This window comes from Gouania willdenowi, chromosome 13, assembly GCF_900634775.1.
Source record: "Gouania willdenowi chromosome 13, fGouWil2.1, whole genome shotgun sequence".
Lineage (NCBI taxonomy): Eukaryota > Metazoa > Chordata > Actinopteri > Blenniiformes > Gobiesocidae > Gouania > Gouania willdenowi.
This window is the reverse complement of record NC_041056.1, coordinates 32468151-32483959: the sequence shown is the minus strand read 5'-3', so window position 1 is coordinate 32483959 and position 15809 is coordinate 32468151. Positions and strand designations below refer to the sequence as shown.

The window sequence follows — 15809 nt, the reverse complement described above, 5'->3', positions numbered from 1 at the left end:
TTTGTGAACAGCAGTTTTCAGTTGTTTCCACAGATTCTCGATTGGATTCAGGTCTGGACTTTGACTTGGCCATTCTAACACCTGGATATGTTTATTTGTGAACCACTCCATTGTAGATTTTGCTTTATGTTTTGGATCATTGTCTTGTTGGAAGACAAATCTCCGTCCCAGTCTCAGGTCTTTTGCAGACTCCATCAGGTTTTCTTCCAGAATGGTCCTGTATTTGGCTCCATCCATCTTCCCATCAATTTTAACCATCTTCCCTGTCCCTGCTGAAGAAAAGCAGGCCCAAACCATGATGCTGCCACCACCATGTTTGACAGTGGGGATGGTGTGTTCAGGGTGATGAGCTGTGTTGCGTTTACGCCAAACATAACGTTTTGCATTGTTGCCAAAAAGTTCGATTTTGGTTTCGTCCGACCAGAGCACCTTCTTCCACATGTTTGGTGTGTCTCCCAGGTGGCTTGTGGCAAACTTTAAACGACACTTTTTATGGATATCTTTAAGAAATGGCTTTCTTCTTGCCACTCTTCCATAAAGGCCAGGGTTGTGCAGTATGATTGTTGTCCTGTGGACAGAGTCTCCCACCTCAGCTGTACATTTCTGCAGTTCATCCAGAGTGATCATGGGCCTCTTGGTAGCATCTCTGATCAGTTTTCTCCTTGTATGAGCTGAAAGTTTAGAGGGACGGCCGGGTCTATGTAGATTTGCAGTGGTCTGATACTCCTTCCATTTCAATATTATCGCTTGCACAGTGCTCCTTGGGATGTTTAAAGCTTGGGAAATGATTTTATATCCAAATCCGGCTTTAAACTTCTCCACAACAGTATCTCGGACCTGCCTGGTGTGTTCCTTGGTCTTCATGATGCTCTCTGCGCTTTAAACTGACCTCTGAGACTATCACATAGCAGGTGCATTTATACGGAGACTTGATTACACACAGGTGGATTCTATTTATCATCATTAGTCATTTAGGTCAACATTGGATCATTCAGAGATCCTCACTGAACTTTTGGAGAGAGTTTGCTGCACTGAAAGTAAAGGGGCTGAATAATTTTGCACGCCCAAGTTTCGATTTTTTATTTGTTAAAAATGTTTGAAATATCCAATAAATTTCGTTTCACTTCATGATTGTGTCCCACTTGTTGTTGATTCTTCACAGAAAATTACAGTTTTATATCTTTATGTTTGAAGGCTGAAATGTGGCAAAAGGTCGAAAAGTTCAAGGGGGCCGAATACTTTTGCAAGGCACCAAAATTTCTGGTTCACACTGTTTTCAAAGTAATTTATTTTCATTGGATGTTATTTCGTGCTCCCAGCAGGTGTTTATTCCTTGAGATTAATAAAGTTGTTAAAGATATTTATAACACCCATAACAGGGTGGTGGGTTGGTTCACATATTTGGGCCTCTCCGGTGGGGGCCTGGCTCCTCTGTTGGTGGCTGGGCCACTGCTTAGAGTAAAAATACATCAGGATGGTGCGGTCGGGCGTGGCGGTGGGTCTCGGGGGGGCTTTGCTGGGGTCTCTCCTTGCGGGGTCTTTCCGGGCGGTGTCGGCCTGGTGGGGCGTGGGGGTGCTTCCTCCCCTTGGGTGTGGCTGGGTGCTTGTTTCGTCTCCTGGTGGCCTTGGGGGCGGGCCCCGCGGTGTGCGGGCCCGGGGCGGCCTGCCTCGCCGGTTTGGGGGGTGGGTGTGCTGGGGGTGTGCTGGTGTCCTCGCCGGGGTTGGGGCGGGGTTGCTTGGCGCCTCGGGGTGATGCTGTTTACTGGGGGGCGGCGCTAGCTGTTCCGGTGGTGGAGGTTGCTGTCGGCCGCCTGGTGGGTCTATCCTGCCGTTTGCGGACTGGTGGGTGGGTCCGGGGCATCTTTGGCTGGGGGCTGCTGTCCCGCACTTGATGTGTGCCATTGGGGTGCCTCCGTCCCCGCGGTGGGGATCGCCGGTTGCTCGCGGGCCGGCGGGGGGCGCTGCTCCGTGGCTGGCGCTGTCCGGGGGGCGGCGGGCCCTGGGCTGCTGGCCGTGGGCTGTCCGGGGCTGTGCGGTCCTGCTGGGCCGTGGCCGGGTCCCGGGCGGGGGTGGGGGATGCGTCCCGGGGGGCTTGGCCCGGGGGCTTGCCCTTGGGGGGTCCTGGTCCCGGGGGGTGCTCATGGGGCCCGGGGTGCTTGGCCTGCTGGCCGGGCCGGTCCTGGCGGGGGTCTTTCGGGGCGGGTGGCGCGTGCCGCGCCCTTGCGTACCTACTGGTACGGCCCCTGCTTGGGCAGTGCCCCGTGAGGTAGGGTGTCGGGGGCCGGAATAGGGGGCCACATCCCGGCGGGGCGGTCTGGCTTGGCCCTTGGAGGGGGCCCTGGCTTTAAAAAAAAAAAAAAAAACTGAAGCTCGTGGCGCGGGCGGCATCAGTGAAGGGTGATCTGGGGCGCCGTGGGGGGCTAGGTTGGGGTGCCTGGGGGCCGGCGGGGAGACTCCCAGCGGCCCCCTGGTGCCTTATGCGGCTTGGGGTGTGGTCGTCCTCCCTGGGCGGGCTGCTCCTGGTGCTGCATCCGTTCCGGGTCCTTCTGGCCTGGGGTCGGGCCCCTGCTGGCTCTGGGCTCGCCGGCGGGTGCCCACTGGCTGCCTGTTCGGCGCGGTTCTGGTCGTCTGCTGGGCGTGGGCTTCGGCTCCTCCGCTGGGGCCTCGGGCAGGGAGTTCTCTGGGCCCTCCCCTCGGGGGGTTGGGCGCGGGGGTGGGGTGGGGGGGTCGATGGGGTGGGGGGTCTGGGGGTTGGGGGTGGGATCGGTGGCGTGGTGCGCTGGGTCCTTGGCTCCTTGGGGCTTTCTCGGGTGTGTATGGGGGGGCGATGGCTGCCTCTCGGCTTGGGATCTTGGGGACGTTCGGGGGACTGCTTGGCCGTGGGGTGGTCGCCGGGGGCCCTTAGGCTGCCTGCTCTTGCTGCTGGCCTGACTGCTTCTTCGGGCCCGGGGGCGGATCTTGGGTTTTGCAGTGGCGGTACTTGGAAATACATTTGTCATGGATGCACTGGCCTTGGGCTGTGGGATAACACTCATACTGGGCTCAACCTTAGACACGTTGTTCCCAAATACCTGTTTTATGGAATTTCCACTCACCTCTTCCTCTGTTCACAGCCACCACCATTATTCCTAAACCACACACTGGTCACCAAACTGGCTTGACAACACAACAATAAACACAATATACACAACCACAATTTCACATCGCATCACTTAAAACTATTCCCCACCCATTCCATATCCTATCTTGTATCCCTCTTCCCTGTTAACTTCCCCACCCCCCTCCAACCCCTCACCTTGGTGTAACACTGCCCTCTCTTTTTTACATCCTCCCTTTAATAAAGTATTTCTTACCCTTCCCTAGGGAGGGCTGGTGACGGTCACAATTATGCAATGAAATAAATAAATTTATTTAATTGCAATAATAAAATATGCATTGCTGTCAAAAGATTGCACTTCTTGTAGTGTTAACCTTCGACAGCATGTGCAGACAAGGTAAAAAAAAAAAAAAAAAAAAAGATATTTATAACACTACTAATAGCTTGTTTTTTTCTTTACATGAAGCTTGTTGGGAGCATTATTGATACGCTTTTGTTGTTGAAAAACATATTTTTTTATCAACTAATATTTATAGTGTTCATGTTTTTGCACCAAAACATAGACTATGTGCAATTAGTTTTTCACATCAGATGGGTTTGGATTTTTTTCCCCTTAATGCATAAAATCATAAATTAGAAACTGAATTTTATATTTACTTTGGTAGTCTTTGTGAGATATTAAAATTGCTTTGATAATCCAAATATATTGTAAATCTATTGATTATTTTTATGTTTAAAGTATCCAATATGTATTTCTCGTTGTATTCAATAACATCTTGAATAATGATGATCCCTTTGTATTTCTTTTTTTGCTTTTTCCCAGAAACTGTGTTGAAGTTCCGTGCTCTAAAGAAACCAGCTCAACTAGCAGTCATCAGCAGTTTAGAGAAGGTTGTGTGTGTGTACTTTGACAATAACATGTTTGTTTACATGTGTTCCAATAACTGATGATGTTTATGACCCTAGGCATTTTGGAACTGGGTTGAAAACTACCCAGATGAGTTCACCACACTGTACCAGCGGCCACAGGCAGATATGGCAGGTAGGAGGTGATTTAAACCTTGAGTGTTAAGTCTGTGTATCATGATACACATTGTGTCCAAACTTGGTCCTTGAGGGTGGCGATTTTGCCTCATGTTAGAACAGCTGTGAATATACAGTACAACCTGCATATTTGAAGCCCCCTAAGACTAATTTTCAACACCCCTGGTATACATTTTTATTGACATGCACCAATATAGTGCTGTGAAACATTTCTCTTGTTAACAATTTGTGTATTGGGGTGGGCTGTGTAATTCCAGAAGCTGCAGAGAAGTTGTTTGACCTGGTTGACAGCTTTGCAGAAAGTGCCAAGAGGAAGGCGGCTGTGTGGCCACTGCAGATCATCCTCCTCATTCTCTGTCCAGAGATCACACACACAATCTCTAAAGACACAGTGGAAGACAGCAAAGCCAACAAGGTAGCAAGTGAAAACCCCTCACAGAGAGTGGAAAGGGCCTCCAGCACTCAGACATGTTCTTGTCTTTCCTTTGCAGAAACTCTTTTTAGACAGTTTGAGAAAAGCTTTAGCAGGGCAGGGTGGCAACAAGCAGCTGATGGAGAGCGCTGCCATTGCCTGTGTTAAACTTTGTAAAGCCTCCACGTACGTCAACTGGGAGGATCACTCCACCATTTTCCTCCTGGTCCAGTCTATCGTCATGGATCTCAAGGTCTGACCCGGTTGCGTTTTTTCCTCTTCATTTTTATTCACACAGGATTTTTGGTTCACAGGCCAGAGATGTTCAGGAGCAGTCAGAATTTATTTTCTCAAGTTGTGAGTAACTTCAGATCACTCCCAGAATGAGAGGCTTAGATATATTCATACAAGTGTGAGTGAGAGTTCTGAATTATCCTCACTAACATCAAGGCAAAACACAGTAATTTAGCCCAACTTGTCACTGTTATTTCATCCCCTTGCTGATAAGCTAGCGTGATATGCTTGGTATGTGTTTATCCTTCAGGTTCTCTAGTTTCATATTATATATGTATCCCCTACTATCATTAAAACTGGGCACGCTACACCCCTTCTAAAAGCTCTCCCTCTTCCAACACACCTGATTTAAATGACCAGGATTGTTATCAGGCTTCTGCAGAGCTTGATGATGAGTTCATCATTTGAATCAGGTGTGTTGGAAGAGGGAAACATCTAAAACATGCTGAATAGTGGCCCTTGAGGACCAGGATTGGGGACCCCTGGTTTAATCACTCTATTAGCGAGTTAGCGTTGCTATCATAAGTAACATTTCAGCCTACTTGCATCAAGTTTTCTATGATTTGATTTGGAGTTCTTAAAAGTCTAGATTTCCACTGTTTTGGGCTGACAAAGTAGATGGCGTATTATGACGTTTGAAAGGCAAACAGGGTTTGAATGTGGCGGAGACGCCGGCATTTGTTCTGCCATGTTCTTGAACTACAGGGAGGTGAAGGGGGCCGTGGAGGGGTGGACCACACCTCCGGCGTGCTGCTGCTGTGATTAGGGCGACCGTGGCTCAGGTGGTAGTGGGTTGTCTTCTGATCGAGAGGTTGGGGGTTCGATCCCAGTACCTGACTATGTGTCGAAGTGTCCTTGGGCAAGACACTGAACCCTAAGTTGCTCCCAGTGGTCGATTAGCGCCTTGCATGGCAGTCCTGTCCCACTGGTGTGTGAATGTGAGAGTGATTGGGTGAATGAGCTGATATGTAAAGCGCTTTGAGACTGCTTCAGTGTGGTGATAAAGCGCTATATAAAATCAAGTCCATTTACCATTGACTAATGACGTCTTGGTCAGCTGAGAGCTGCAGAGCTGCATCTGAGCTTCACTGAATTGATTTATAGACAAATATATCTAACATGCATGTAGCCAAAAGTAACAAAATATAAGTACATATATTTTCTCGCAAATTTACTCTAGTAAGAGTAAAAGTATTCTGAAAAATAACAACTCTTAAAAGTTCTATTTAAAAAAAATAAATAAATAAATAAAAAATACTTAAGTACATGTTACAAAGTAAATGTAAGGCGTTACTACTCTTTTAACTGAAACTGCATTAAACAATAAGACAAACTATAAAAAACCCAGCATTTCAATTATCTTCAAATCACCAAGTGGCGCACATTTGCAGTCTAGGTGCGTTTTCAGCTAAGTAACCTGTTTTTACTGCAGATTACAGTCAAAAGTTAATGGGAAATCTGTTATCATAAATGCTCTCTGACCCCTCCCTACTTGCCAGGCTCTGCTTTTCAACCCAGCCAAACCTTTTTGGAGGGGGACAGGCAGCCAGAATGCAGACGTGGAGCTCATGATGGACTGCTTTGTCTCCTGTTTCCGTCTCAACCCACACAACAACCAACATTTTAAGGTGAAGCTTCAAATAAAGGAGCACTTGGGTGACACGCCCATGGAGCTACTATTGACTGACACGTTTCCTCTCTGCCTTCCAGATCTGTTTGGCCTCTTCCTCACCTTCTACCTTCCACTTCGTCCTTGTGAACTCGCTGCACAGAATAATCACTAATGTAAGTTTGTCGTACACCTTTACACAGAGAAATGGGTGAAGAGCCTGCTTGACACATGACCACTCCTTTATGTTGTTTCTTTTCAGTCCCACCTAGACTGGTGGCCAAAGATTGATGCTGTGTACTGCTACTCTGGAGAGCTTCGCTTTATGTTTGCAGACACCCTCAACCGGGTGATCCAAGGAGGTGGCACCCACGCTCCTATCCGCATGACACCAGTAAGAGGGCATTAAATCTACCAAAGCGACAAAGATTGGCCAGCTCATTGGTGTTGGGCCAACACTTAGAAAATGAAGGAATGTTCATTAAGTGAATATTTAGTTGGTTTTGGTACTGTCAAATCTATGACTTTTCCTAAATTGGCTTTTCCTTTATTGGGTTAGCTCTCAATATTTAGCTTTCACAAGAGGGATTTTATTTTGCCTCTAAACATTGAGTTTTTCACAGAATTGCATAAACAGCAAATTACCAGACAGGATTCTTTTACTGACTATTTAACAGAAGGCAATGAGTATAGATATGGTCCTTACACATAGAGTCGAAGATATGTTGAAATTGACATTGTAGAGTCAGGTTCCATAAGACTAAGACTATAATGACTAAGGTGTAGCTCACTAAAGTGTATTCTAGGTTAATTGAGTTTCTGTAATCAACATCTAGGACATATTTTTAGCTTTCATTAAATCAATGAAGAGTTTCCCGTAAGCGGCAGCATAGTCTTTTTGAGAATTTAAGTTAGAGAGTGGTTTGAGTGCATTAAGCCATGTACGTGAAGTCATGCACATTGGAACCATTAGGGAAAAAAGGTGAACCAGTAAAGGGACACAACAGTAGAGAGTTGGTGAATTTTAGGACTGCCTTTTGGCAGCAAAATCTATTTTAAATGTTGGGTCATTTTTAGTAGCTTAGGTCCCTACACACTGTATGAACAGCATGGTTGGGGTCATTTATGATTGTAATTGATAATTAATTACAATAATGACATAATTATAATTTAAATTGAAAAACTCTGTTGATGTTTTATTCATAATTGAAATGTAATTGAGTTTAGATAATTTACAAAAACTGTTTATTCAATTTAATTAAATGCAAACCTGTGGAATCATGTTACAGTTCTACGGCTTACACATACATAGTTAACTATTATTAAAATGTGTACCTGTCACTTCTCTTCAGGATAATTTTACCAAAAAAAAAAAAAATGAATGTGAATCGAGGCGTATATTGACCCACGCCAAAAATATTAATACCAATATTTTCAGGGATAAGGAAGCCTAAATTATCATTAGAGATGCTAACAGAAAGATAACATGAAATGGTTGATTTTCATGGGCTTATTTATTAAAGGCTCAGTAATTGTGATTGTTATTGAACTTTAGTAACATCATTTTATTAGTCTTTCAGGGGGAAAATAAGAATTGTAGTTTAAATTGTAATCTGACAAAAATGCTGGTTACCTTAATCATAATTGAGTTGTTATTGAACATTAATAGTTGAAAATGTAATTGTAATTGAAAAAATGTAATTCACCCCAACCATGATGGACAGCTGCATATAGAACAGAGCTCTTCAATTGGTGTCCCATGATTAAGGTCTGCCCAAAGACACATTCTGTAATATTCCTTTGAAGCCACCTGAGATAGACATCAAACATTACTTAATTATAATTATTTAAAACGGCTGATAGTACCTCCTACCTTTTGTTAGGTGGTGCTACGAACATTTCATCCCATTGTCGCAATAGATAACCAGGTAACTTATTTATCCAATAACGCAATCAGTAACATTTCAGTGATCACTCAGCTTGCCTCACCTTGATAAACTGGCCCTACATCAAACTAATTGAATAACCCTGATGTAGAACCAATTTTGAAACAAATACAAAGAACATTTTACCTGTCCACATGTTCTTACCGTCCTCCTATCTGCCGCCCCCCCCCCCCCCCCCCCCCCCACCCCCCCTTAGAGTCTGACCTTCATTGGGAAAAAGACCACGAGTCTTAAGTTTAAAGAGAAAGCCACAGACCTGGACACACGAAGTTACAAGTGCCTTCTCCTCGCCTTGGTCAAGCTCATCCATGCAGATCCCAAGCTCATGTTGCATGTAAGTCTACAGTAATTTTTGTTTTATGCTTCCAACTTTCATAGATTTGTTATAAAGACAATATTCTAAGAGTTACAATTTAAATTCCTTTGATTGCACCTTTAATATTTTTGTGTGGGTGCATAGAATCCTGTGAAGCAAGCACCAGAGATGCAGAGCAGCACAGCAGAGCTCATCACAGGCCTGGTGCAGCTAGTGCCTCTAAACAACACCACCCAACTCTCTCAAGAAGCCATGGAGGTTAGAAAGCTAACATTTATTTACTCTGCCTTAACTTGTTTTATTTCATGCTACAAATCTCATTCTGGATCCTGGAGGCTTAGCACAACAACAAACACAACAAAAGAAAGATAAACAAAGAGTTAGAAATGTACTTGAATTCAAATAAATACATTTAAATAACAAAATATAATGTACCTAAATTAAAAATAAAATACTGGCATCGAATAGTAATAATAAGGTTGAATAATTAAATTGGGTAACTTAAGGCTGGGATACACTGTGCGATTTTTTTTTTTTTTTTAATCGGCGTACTCAACTCCAGCTCAAACTGTGCGACTCATGATTCATGTTCTTACACTGTACGGAACGGAAACTCTGACACGATCTGACTGCTCACACTGTATGTTCATACACAACACGTCGGGGTCTTGTTTCCGGAAATGCAACGTACAAAACTCTGAAGCGTCGCCATTAAAACAGATTAAGAAGAAAAACCCGGAAGTGGAGAGACACTCGCAAATCTCAGCAAAAAGAGCTTTAAAAAAGAAAAGACGTTGATATGATGGACCAGGAGCTGGCTGTACAGATGTGGGCAGTACAGTCCGTCAATTTTACAGTGGTCCTACGGTGTTCACGCATGTGCAGTGTGAGCACTTACGGTAAGCCGGTACGTGGCACTGCTTCAACTGTGAGATACCCTCACGAGGAGCTCACGAAGAGCGACTGGATTTCAAACATGTTTGATTTCCTTATGACCATACGATTGCTGGTCGTGAGGTGTTCATCGCTTCTCGTGACCCCATGTATACTACACGATGCATAGCACATGATCTAGCACGATCCTACAAAATAGACGCACAAGTCGAGAATCGGCTTTAAATGGGCTAAAAATTGCACAGTGTAAGCCTGCCTTTAACTGCCTAACCGGCAGGCAAGTGGTGAGCCTGTTGGCTAACACTACATAACAGTGTCCGTTAATGTTTATGGACCTGTTCAGTTTCCAGCAACATTTATATAGACACATGTTAAATTGCGCTGTTCAGACTTGTGGTCTTGTTTGTACATGTAATTGTACTGAGAGGTCTTTATGTTTCCTCGAGATGCAACAAAATGTAAATGCTTGGCTAAAACCTAAAATGAGAAAACCTAAACAACAAAAGAAATTATGCCAATTGTTAGTACCGTTGCATTTATGGCAACGAATGTTACTGAAGCATTGCAATTGCATGAATTAATATTAATGCTTCTAAGAATAAATCAATTATAAATAATTATTTAACAGTGACATTCCAACAATGCACAATATGAAATAATATAAATTTTATATTATTTCATATTGTGCATTGTTGGAATGTCAAAATAAAATGTTTAACTTGACCTAACTTATGTATTGATTCAATAAAAATGTACAGGCCTATAACTGATTTGGCTGCTAAAAGAGAGTCAAATTAGAAGTGTTCTCTGATAGAATTAAAAAGTGCATTTAAATTATTGATGGAGAGTAGCTTCTCTGCTTTATCACAGGGAAATCTGTTTGTGACAGTTTCTAATTGTCAACTCTGATCTGTCTCCTGCACTCTGCAAGCTGGTTCTCCACATTTTTTGTGCTCGCTGCTTTAATCCCAAATCCAAGTCGCGATGAGTGCAGAGGATCTCAAAAATGTGTGCTGACAGACTCTAAAGCTGAATTCAAGATGTAGACACACTGCTGGTAGAATGACAACGCACGCCCGTTGGTGTAGGGCGGCTTACACTTGATATGCAAATGGTGAATAGTATCTACAATCCAATGAAATAAACGCTGCTTGGAGAGAGCAGAGCCTTTGTTGGGACCCCCATAACAAACCAAAACTGTGCAGACGTACGAATGGCTGCAGTGCTTTCAATATAAAATCTCAGAGCCCTGACTGGACACAAGAGCTTTGATCTGTCCCCATCTTTTCCTGATGAGGGATCATATTGTGAAAGCCTTATAGGCTGATTAAAATTTGAACTGGACAGCACCCTGTGAATAAAAGTAGCGTTCGTTCATAACGTGATACCTGTACCATCCGGGTGCCACTTCAGGCACGATGGGCTGATCGACAATGCATGCAACTCATCTACACGTTTTGCTGAGGTGATGGCGAGTAAAAATGCAGTTTTACACGACACCTACTGTGGCTCCGCTTTTGTCAGGGGCTCAAAGGGAGGCTGACACAAGCCATTCAGCACTAAGTGCAGGTCCCATGCAGGGGCTCGTGGAGCTTTCGGGTGGTGAAGTCTCAGACCCCCCTTGACAAACAACGCCATGAGGTTGTGGCCGCCCACTGTGCCATTGTCGATCCTAGCATGTTGGTCTAATATTGCAGCCGCATAAACCTTTAGGGTGGATGGAGCCCAACCTTTATCCAATAGAAACGGCAGGAACTCCAGAACTGTGGGGACCGAGCAAAGCACTGGGTCATCCCCATGATTTGCGCATCCCTCAACAAACCACTTCCACTTGTTGACGTACTGTAATCGAGTGGACTGCGCTCTGGCATTCAGGATGGTCTGCCTGACAGGTTCCACACATCTGCTCAGTAGTGCTTCGGGCCTTTCAGTGGCCAAACACATAAGTGAAAGCGGTGAGGATTGGGATGCCAAACCTGACCCCCTGCTGGGACAACAGATCTTTCCTGTTGGCGAGACAACATGGATTGCTGAAACAGTTTGCGCAGCAGGGGGAGCAATGTCCAAGCTGGCCAGAAGGGTGCCACAAGCAACAACATGTGGCCCTCCTGAAGAACTCTCTGAAGTATCAAATGAAAGCCAAATCAGAGGTAATGGTGGAAAACCATGTAGTTCCCCCAAATAGTCCCCTGAAGTGGGGACCGACAACGCGGATTAGGGGCGGCTGTGATGGCAGAAGGCGCTCTTGGAAGCCGACTGAGCCTCCTGGGCCATGTCTAACTGCAGACGCTCCAAGGCCATACTCATAATATCCTGCATTGAACCATCCACTGTCTCGCTTAGCCAAGGATGGGGATACCAGCTCTGAAACCATGGAGGCCTGATTTCCTTGAGAGGCCGAAGCTGCCAGGGAGTTAACGTCGCCCTCCCTGGTAAGCACCGGCGGGGTCGGTGGCCGAGGCTCGTCTGCGGTGGGATACCTCTCTTGCAGAAGGGACCTCATCCCAGTCAGCTGTGTGTGTAAACGGTCCAGTGGCAGACGCATGACGGCATCTCAAGTGCCAAGGTTGAAAAGGTGTTTTTTTTTTAACTGAAAATTAAACTACAAATAATTATGCATCACTATTGCATAAAAAAAACAAAAAATAAAGTGAGAATTTTGAAGTTGGATCAAATATATATGTAGACATGATGATAATTTAACTAATCGGATGTTCTCTTGATGTTGGAAGTTAAAAATAGCGTTTGGTGGCTCTCCTCTGCTGACAGAACAATTACAGTATATTTAAAGGATGAATCTCAGTTTATTCTCAAGAACTTTAGTTTCATCAAGTGACTCAGCAGTAAAAAGTCTTACCTCCAACGTAGCTAATGACTGAGACCATAGCTGAGACAACTCCAATTTACTTCCTGAAATTCTCAAGAGACACTCTAAATATGACCTTCTTCCCTGTTAGGCTTTGTTAGTTCTGCACCAGCCTGAGACCATTGAACTGTGGAATCCCGATGCCCCTATCGAGACGTTCTGGGACATCAGGTACTTGACAGCTGTCTCTTTTTTGTAAAACTAGCAAAACCAGAAACACAAATTAATTTTCAGGTGTCGATGCTGAAATGTAATTTTCCTCTATTTCAGTTCACAGGTTCTCTTTCTCATCTGCCGCAAACTAATTGGCCATCAAATGGTCAATGGGACCGAAGTTTTGAAATGGTTAAGGGAAATCCTCATTTGCAGAAACAAGTTTCTGCTCAAAAACAAGGTACAGTACTGTTTTTAAACTGTAAAAAATGGTCAAGGTGTCTTCAAAAAGGTAGGTGGAAACATATTCAACAGCCAGAATGTTTTCGGTAGATCTGCATTTAAAATTTGAACCATTCGGGGCATTTTTCCTAGTGGAAGCAGTGCTGGCCCTTCATAGTCATAAGTCACAGCACTGTTTAAGCATTAGGTGGTTACACACTCGGTCTGTTTACTATTGGCCAAAACAAGCAAATGCCTTTTATGAATTTATGAACACACACTTCTCATAGCTTTAGCAAAGGAGTAAAGCTCAAAGCAGCACTGACTCTCAGAGAAGCCACACAACTCTGTTTTTAATGTTTTTGTTTTTCTTCTTCTTCTTCTTCTTTATTTTTAATCTTTTGATGTGTTCCAGGAGTGTGCCACAATTGGTGGTGGCATTCCCATCTGTCGACAGGCGCAGACAAAGCTTGAGGTGTGTCTGTACATGTTCCTGTGGAGCCCTGACACCGAGGCTGTGCTGGTGGCTATGTCCTGCTTTCGGCACCTCTGTGAAGAAGCCGATATTCGCAGCGCCGCAGACGAAGTACCAGTTCAGACAATCCTGCCCAACTATGCCACTTTCAGCGAGCTGGCCTCTGTTAGCAACATGATGGGAACAGGTCAGCACCACCATCACTATACTATGGGAACCTTTTTGTGATTACATCTGCCAACTGAGGGCCATTATTAGGAGTACAAGCTTCATATCTGCTGATCCTTCAATCAATCAATCAATCAATCAATCTTTATTTGTATAGCGCCAAATCATAACCAATGGTATCTCAAGGCACTTTACAGTAGAGCAGTCTTAAGGACGGACTCTTCATTTTATGGATACACACATATGCATATATACGTATATACACATACATATGTATCCCACACCCAACATGAATTCATCATGGCGGCAAGGAAAACCTTCTGTTAAGCAGCAGGAACCTTGTGTGGATCCCATTCCTATGATGAACAGCCATCCACGTTATGCTGTGTTGGGTGTGTGCAGAGGAAAGGGTGGAGACAGAGCCGCTGAGTCTCTGTAACTCCACACTGAGGATCCCACGGACCTGCAAGACAAAAGCCAGAAGGAGTACAGGAGCAAACACACAAGGGAGTAAGCAGACATAGAGGGAGTGTTTGAAAGAGGAATGGGACCCTCTCCGGTCCCTCTCTAACCTAAATGACCTCTCTCTTAACGCCCTCTCCAACCTCTCTCCAACCGAGCATGCCAGACCCCCCCCCCCGGCAGTCTATGCCTATTGCATCTTAATTATGAGCTATGAGCTGGTTCCTAACTAAAAGCTTTATCAAAGAGGAATGTTTTGAGCCTAACCTTAAAGGTAGAGAGGGTGTCTGCCCCCCGAACCGTGGTTGGTAGATGGTTCCAGAGAAGTGGGGCCTGATAACTGAAAGCTCTTCCTCCTATACTACTTTTAGAGATGAATGGAACAACGAGTAGTCCAGCATTTTGAGAGCGTAGTGTTCTGGGGGGATTGTATGGCACTACAAGCTCCTTGAGATAGACTGGTGCCTGTCCATTTAGGGCTTTATAAGTGAGAAGAAGAATCTTGAATTCTATTCTATATTTTATGGGAAGCCAATGCAGAGAGGCTAATACAGGAGTAATGTGATCTCTTCTCCTAGTTTTAGTCAGTACACGTGCTGCAGCATTTTGAACCAGCTGAAGTGTCTTAAGCGACTTGCTCGGGCAGCCTGCTAAAAGAGAATTACAATAATCCAGTCTAGAGGTAACAAAAGCATGGACTAGTTTTTCGGCGTCGCCCTGAGACAGGATAGATCTGATTTTAGCAATGTTACGGAGATGAAAGAAGGCAGTTCTTGAAGTTTGTTTTATGTGAGAGTTGAAGGATAAGTCCTGATTAAGTGTAGTTTTTTAAAAGTCCCTTTCTTGTTAAATCTAGATCAGGGGTTTTGCGCTCTTCTCCTGGAGTATTACTGTCTTGTATGTCTGGTGTCTTTAAAACATCTCATTGCAGTGACTGGCTAGTTATGAGTTATTCTGCAGTGCTGGTGGTAATACAGTCTGTAGATTTTGGTATGTTTGGTAAGATTTTCCTTGTTTACTAAATGGTGCACATTCCATTGTTTCATAATGTTTTGAGAGACCGTTTAGATCAACCTATTGGTCTGCGGAAAAAAAAAAAAGGTCAGTCAAGTCAAAGTCAGCTTTATTTTTGAATCCACTAAAAGTACAATACATGTAGAGAATCAAAATTACTGTTCTCTTTGTCCCACACAAAAACACGACAATTTAGAATACATAAATTATTAAGATAGAACAACCATGTATTTACAGTGAGTGCAGATATGACTATGAAAATGCAGATATATAAATATAACTATGATATATTACAGTAGTGCAGAGCAGTCTGATGCTGCATAAAGTGGCTGGTGTAAACATGAGATCAATTGGAGAGGGTTATTCCACAGTTATTGAGTGCGGAGGGGGGAGAGGGGGCAGTGCATGGAGGGAGTTAAGTTTTCTGACAGCCTGGTGGGGTGAAGCTCTCCCTCAGTCTGCTGGTCCTGTCCCGGAGACTCTGCAGCCTCCTCCCAGATGGCAGCTGACTGAAAAGGTTGTGTAATGGGTACAGAAGGTACCGTACCTTCTCAGCTGCTCTCACTATGCGCTGGAGGGACCTGCGGCAGGACGCGGTGCAGGCACCGTACCACAAAGTGATGCAGCTGGATGCTCTCCATGGTTCCTCTGTAGAAGGTGCAGATGATGGGGCGGGGGCTCTGGTTTTTCTTAGTTTGCGGAGGAAGTAAAGGCTCTGACGACAGTGCATATTAATGGGCATTTAAATGTAAATATGCCAGAATTAGCCATAGGCCACTTTTCATCTGCAGGTCAGAAGAAATAACATTACAGTGATGATACAAATGTAAAACACAA

General features: G+C 44.5%; 1 protein-coding gene across 1 annotated transcript in view; it reads left to right on the top strand.

The window, feature by feature from the left end:
- nf1a (neurofibromin 1a) overlaps window positions 1–15809 on the top strand; it is a 159162-nt gene that overhangs the window by 35061 nt on the left and 108292 nt on the right. Inside the window, 12 exon segments of the mRNA XM_028463763.1 lie at window positions 3921–3988; window positions 4064–4139; window positions 4399–4556; window positions 4633–4806; window positions 6347–6475; window positions 6558–6632; window positions 6719–6850; window positions 8599–8736; window positions 8863–8976; window positions 12570–12649; window positions 12749–12872; window positions 13269–13515. Of these exon segments, the coding sequence (XP_028319564.1) occupies window positions 3921–3988; window positions 4064–4139; window positions 4399–4556; window positions 4633–4806; window positions 6347–6475; window positions 6558–6632; window positions 6719–6850; window positions 8599–8736; window positions 8863–8976; window positions 12570–12649; window positions 12749–12872; window positions 13269–13515 (1515 nt within the window).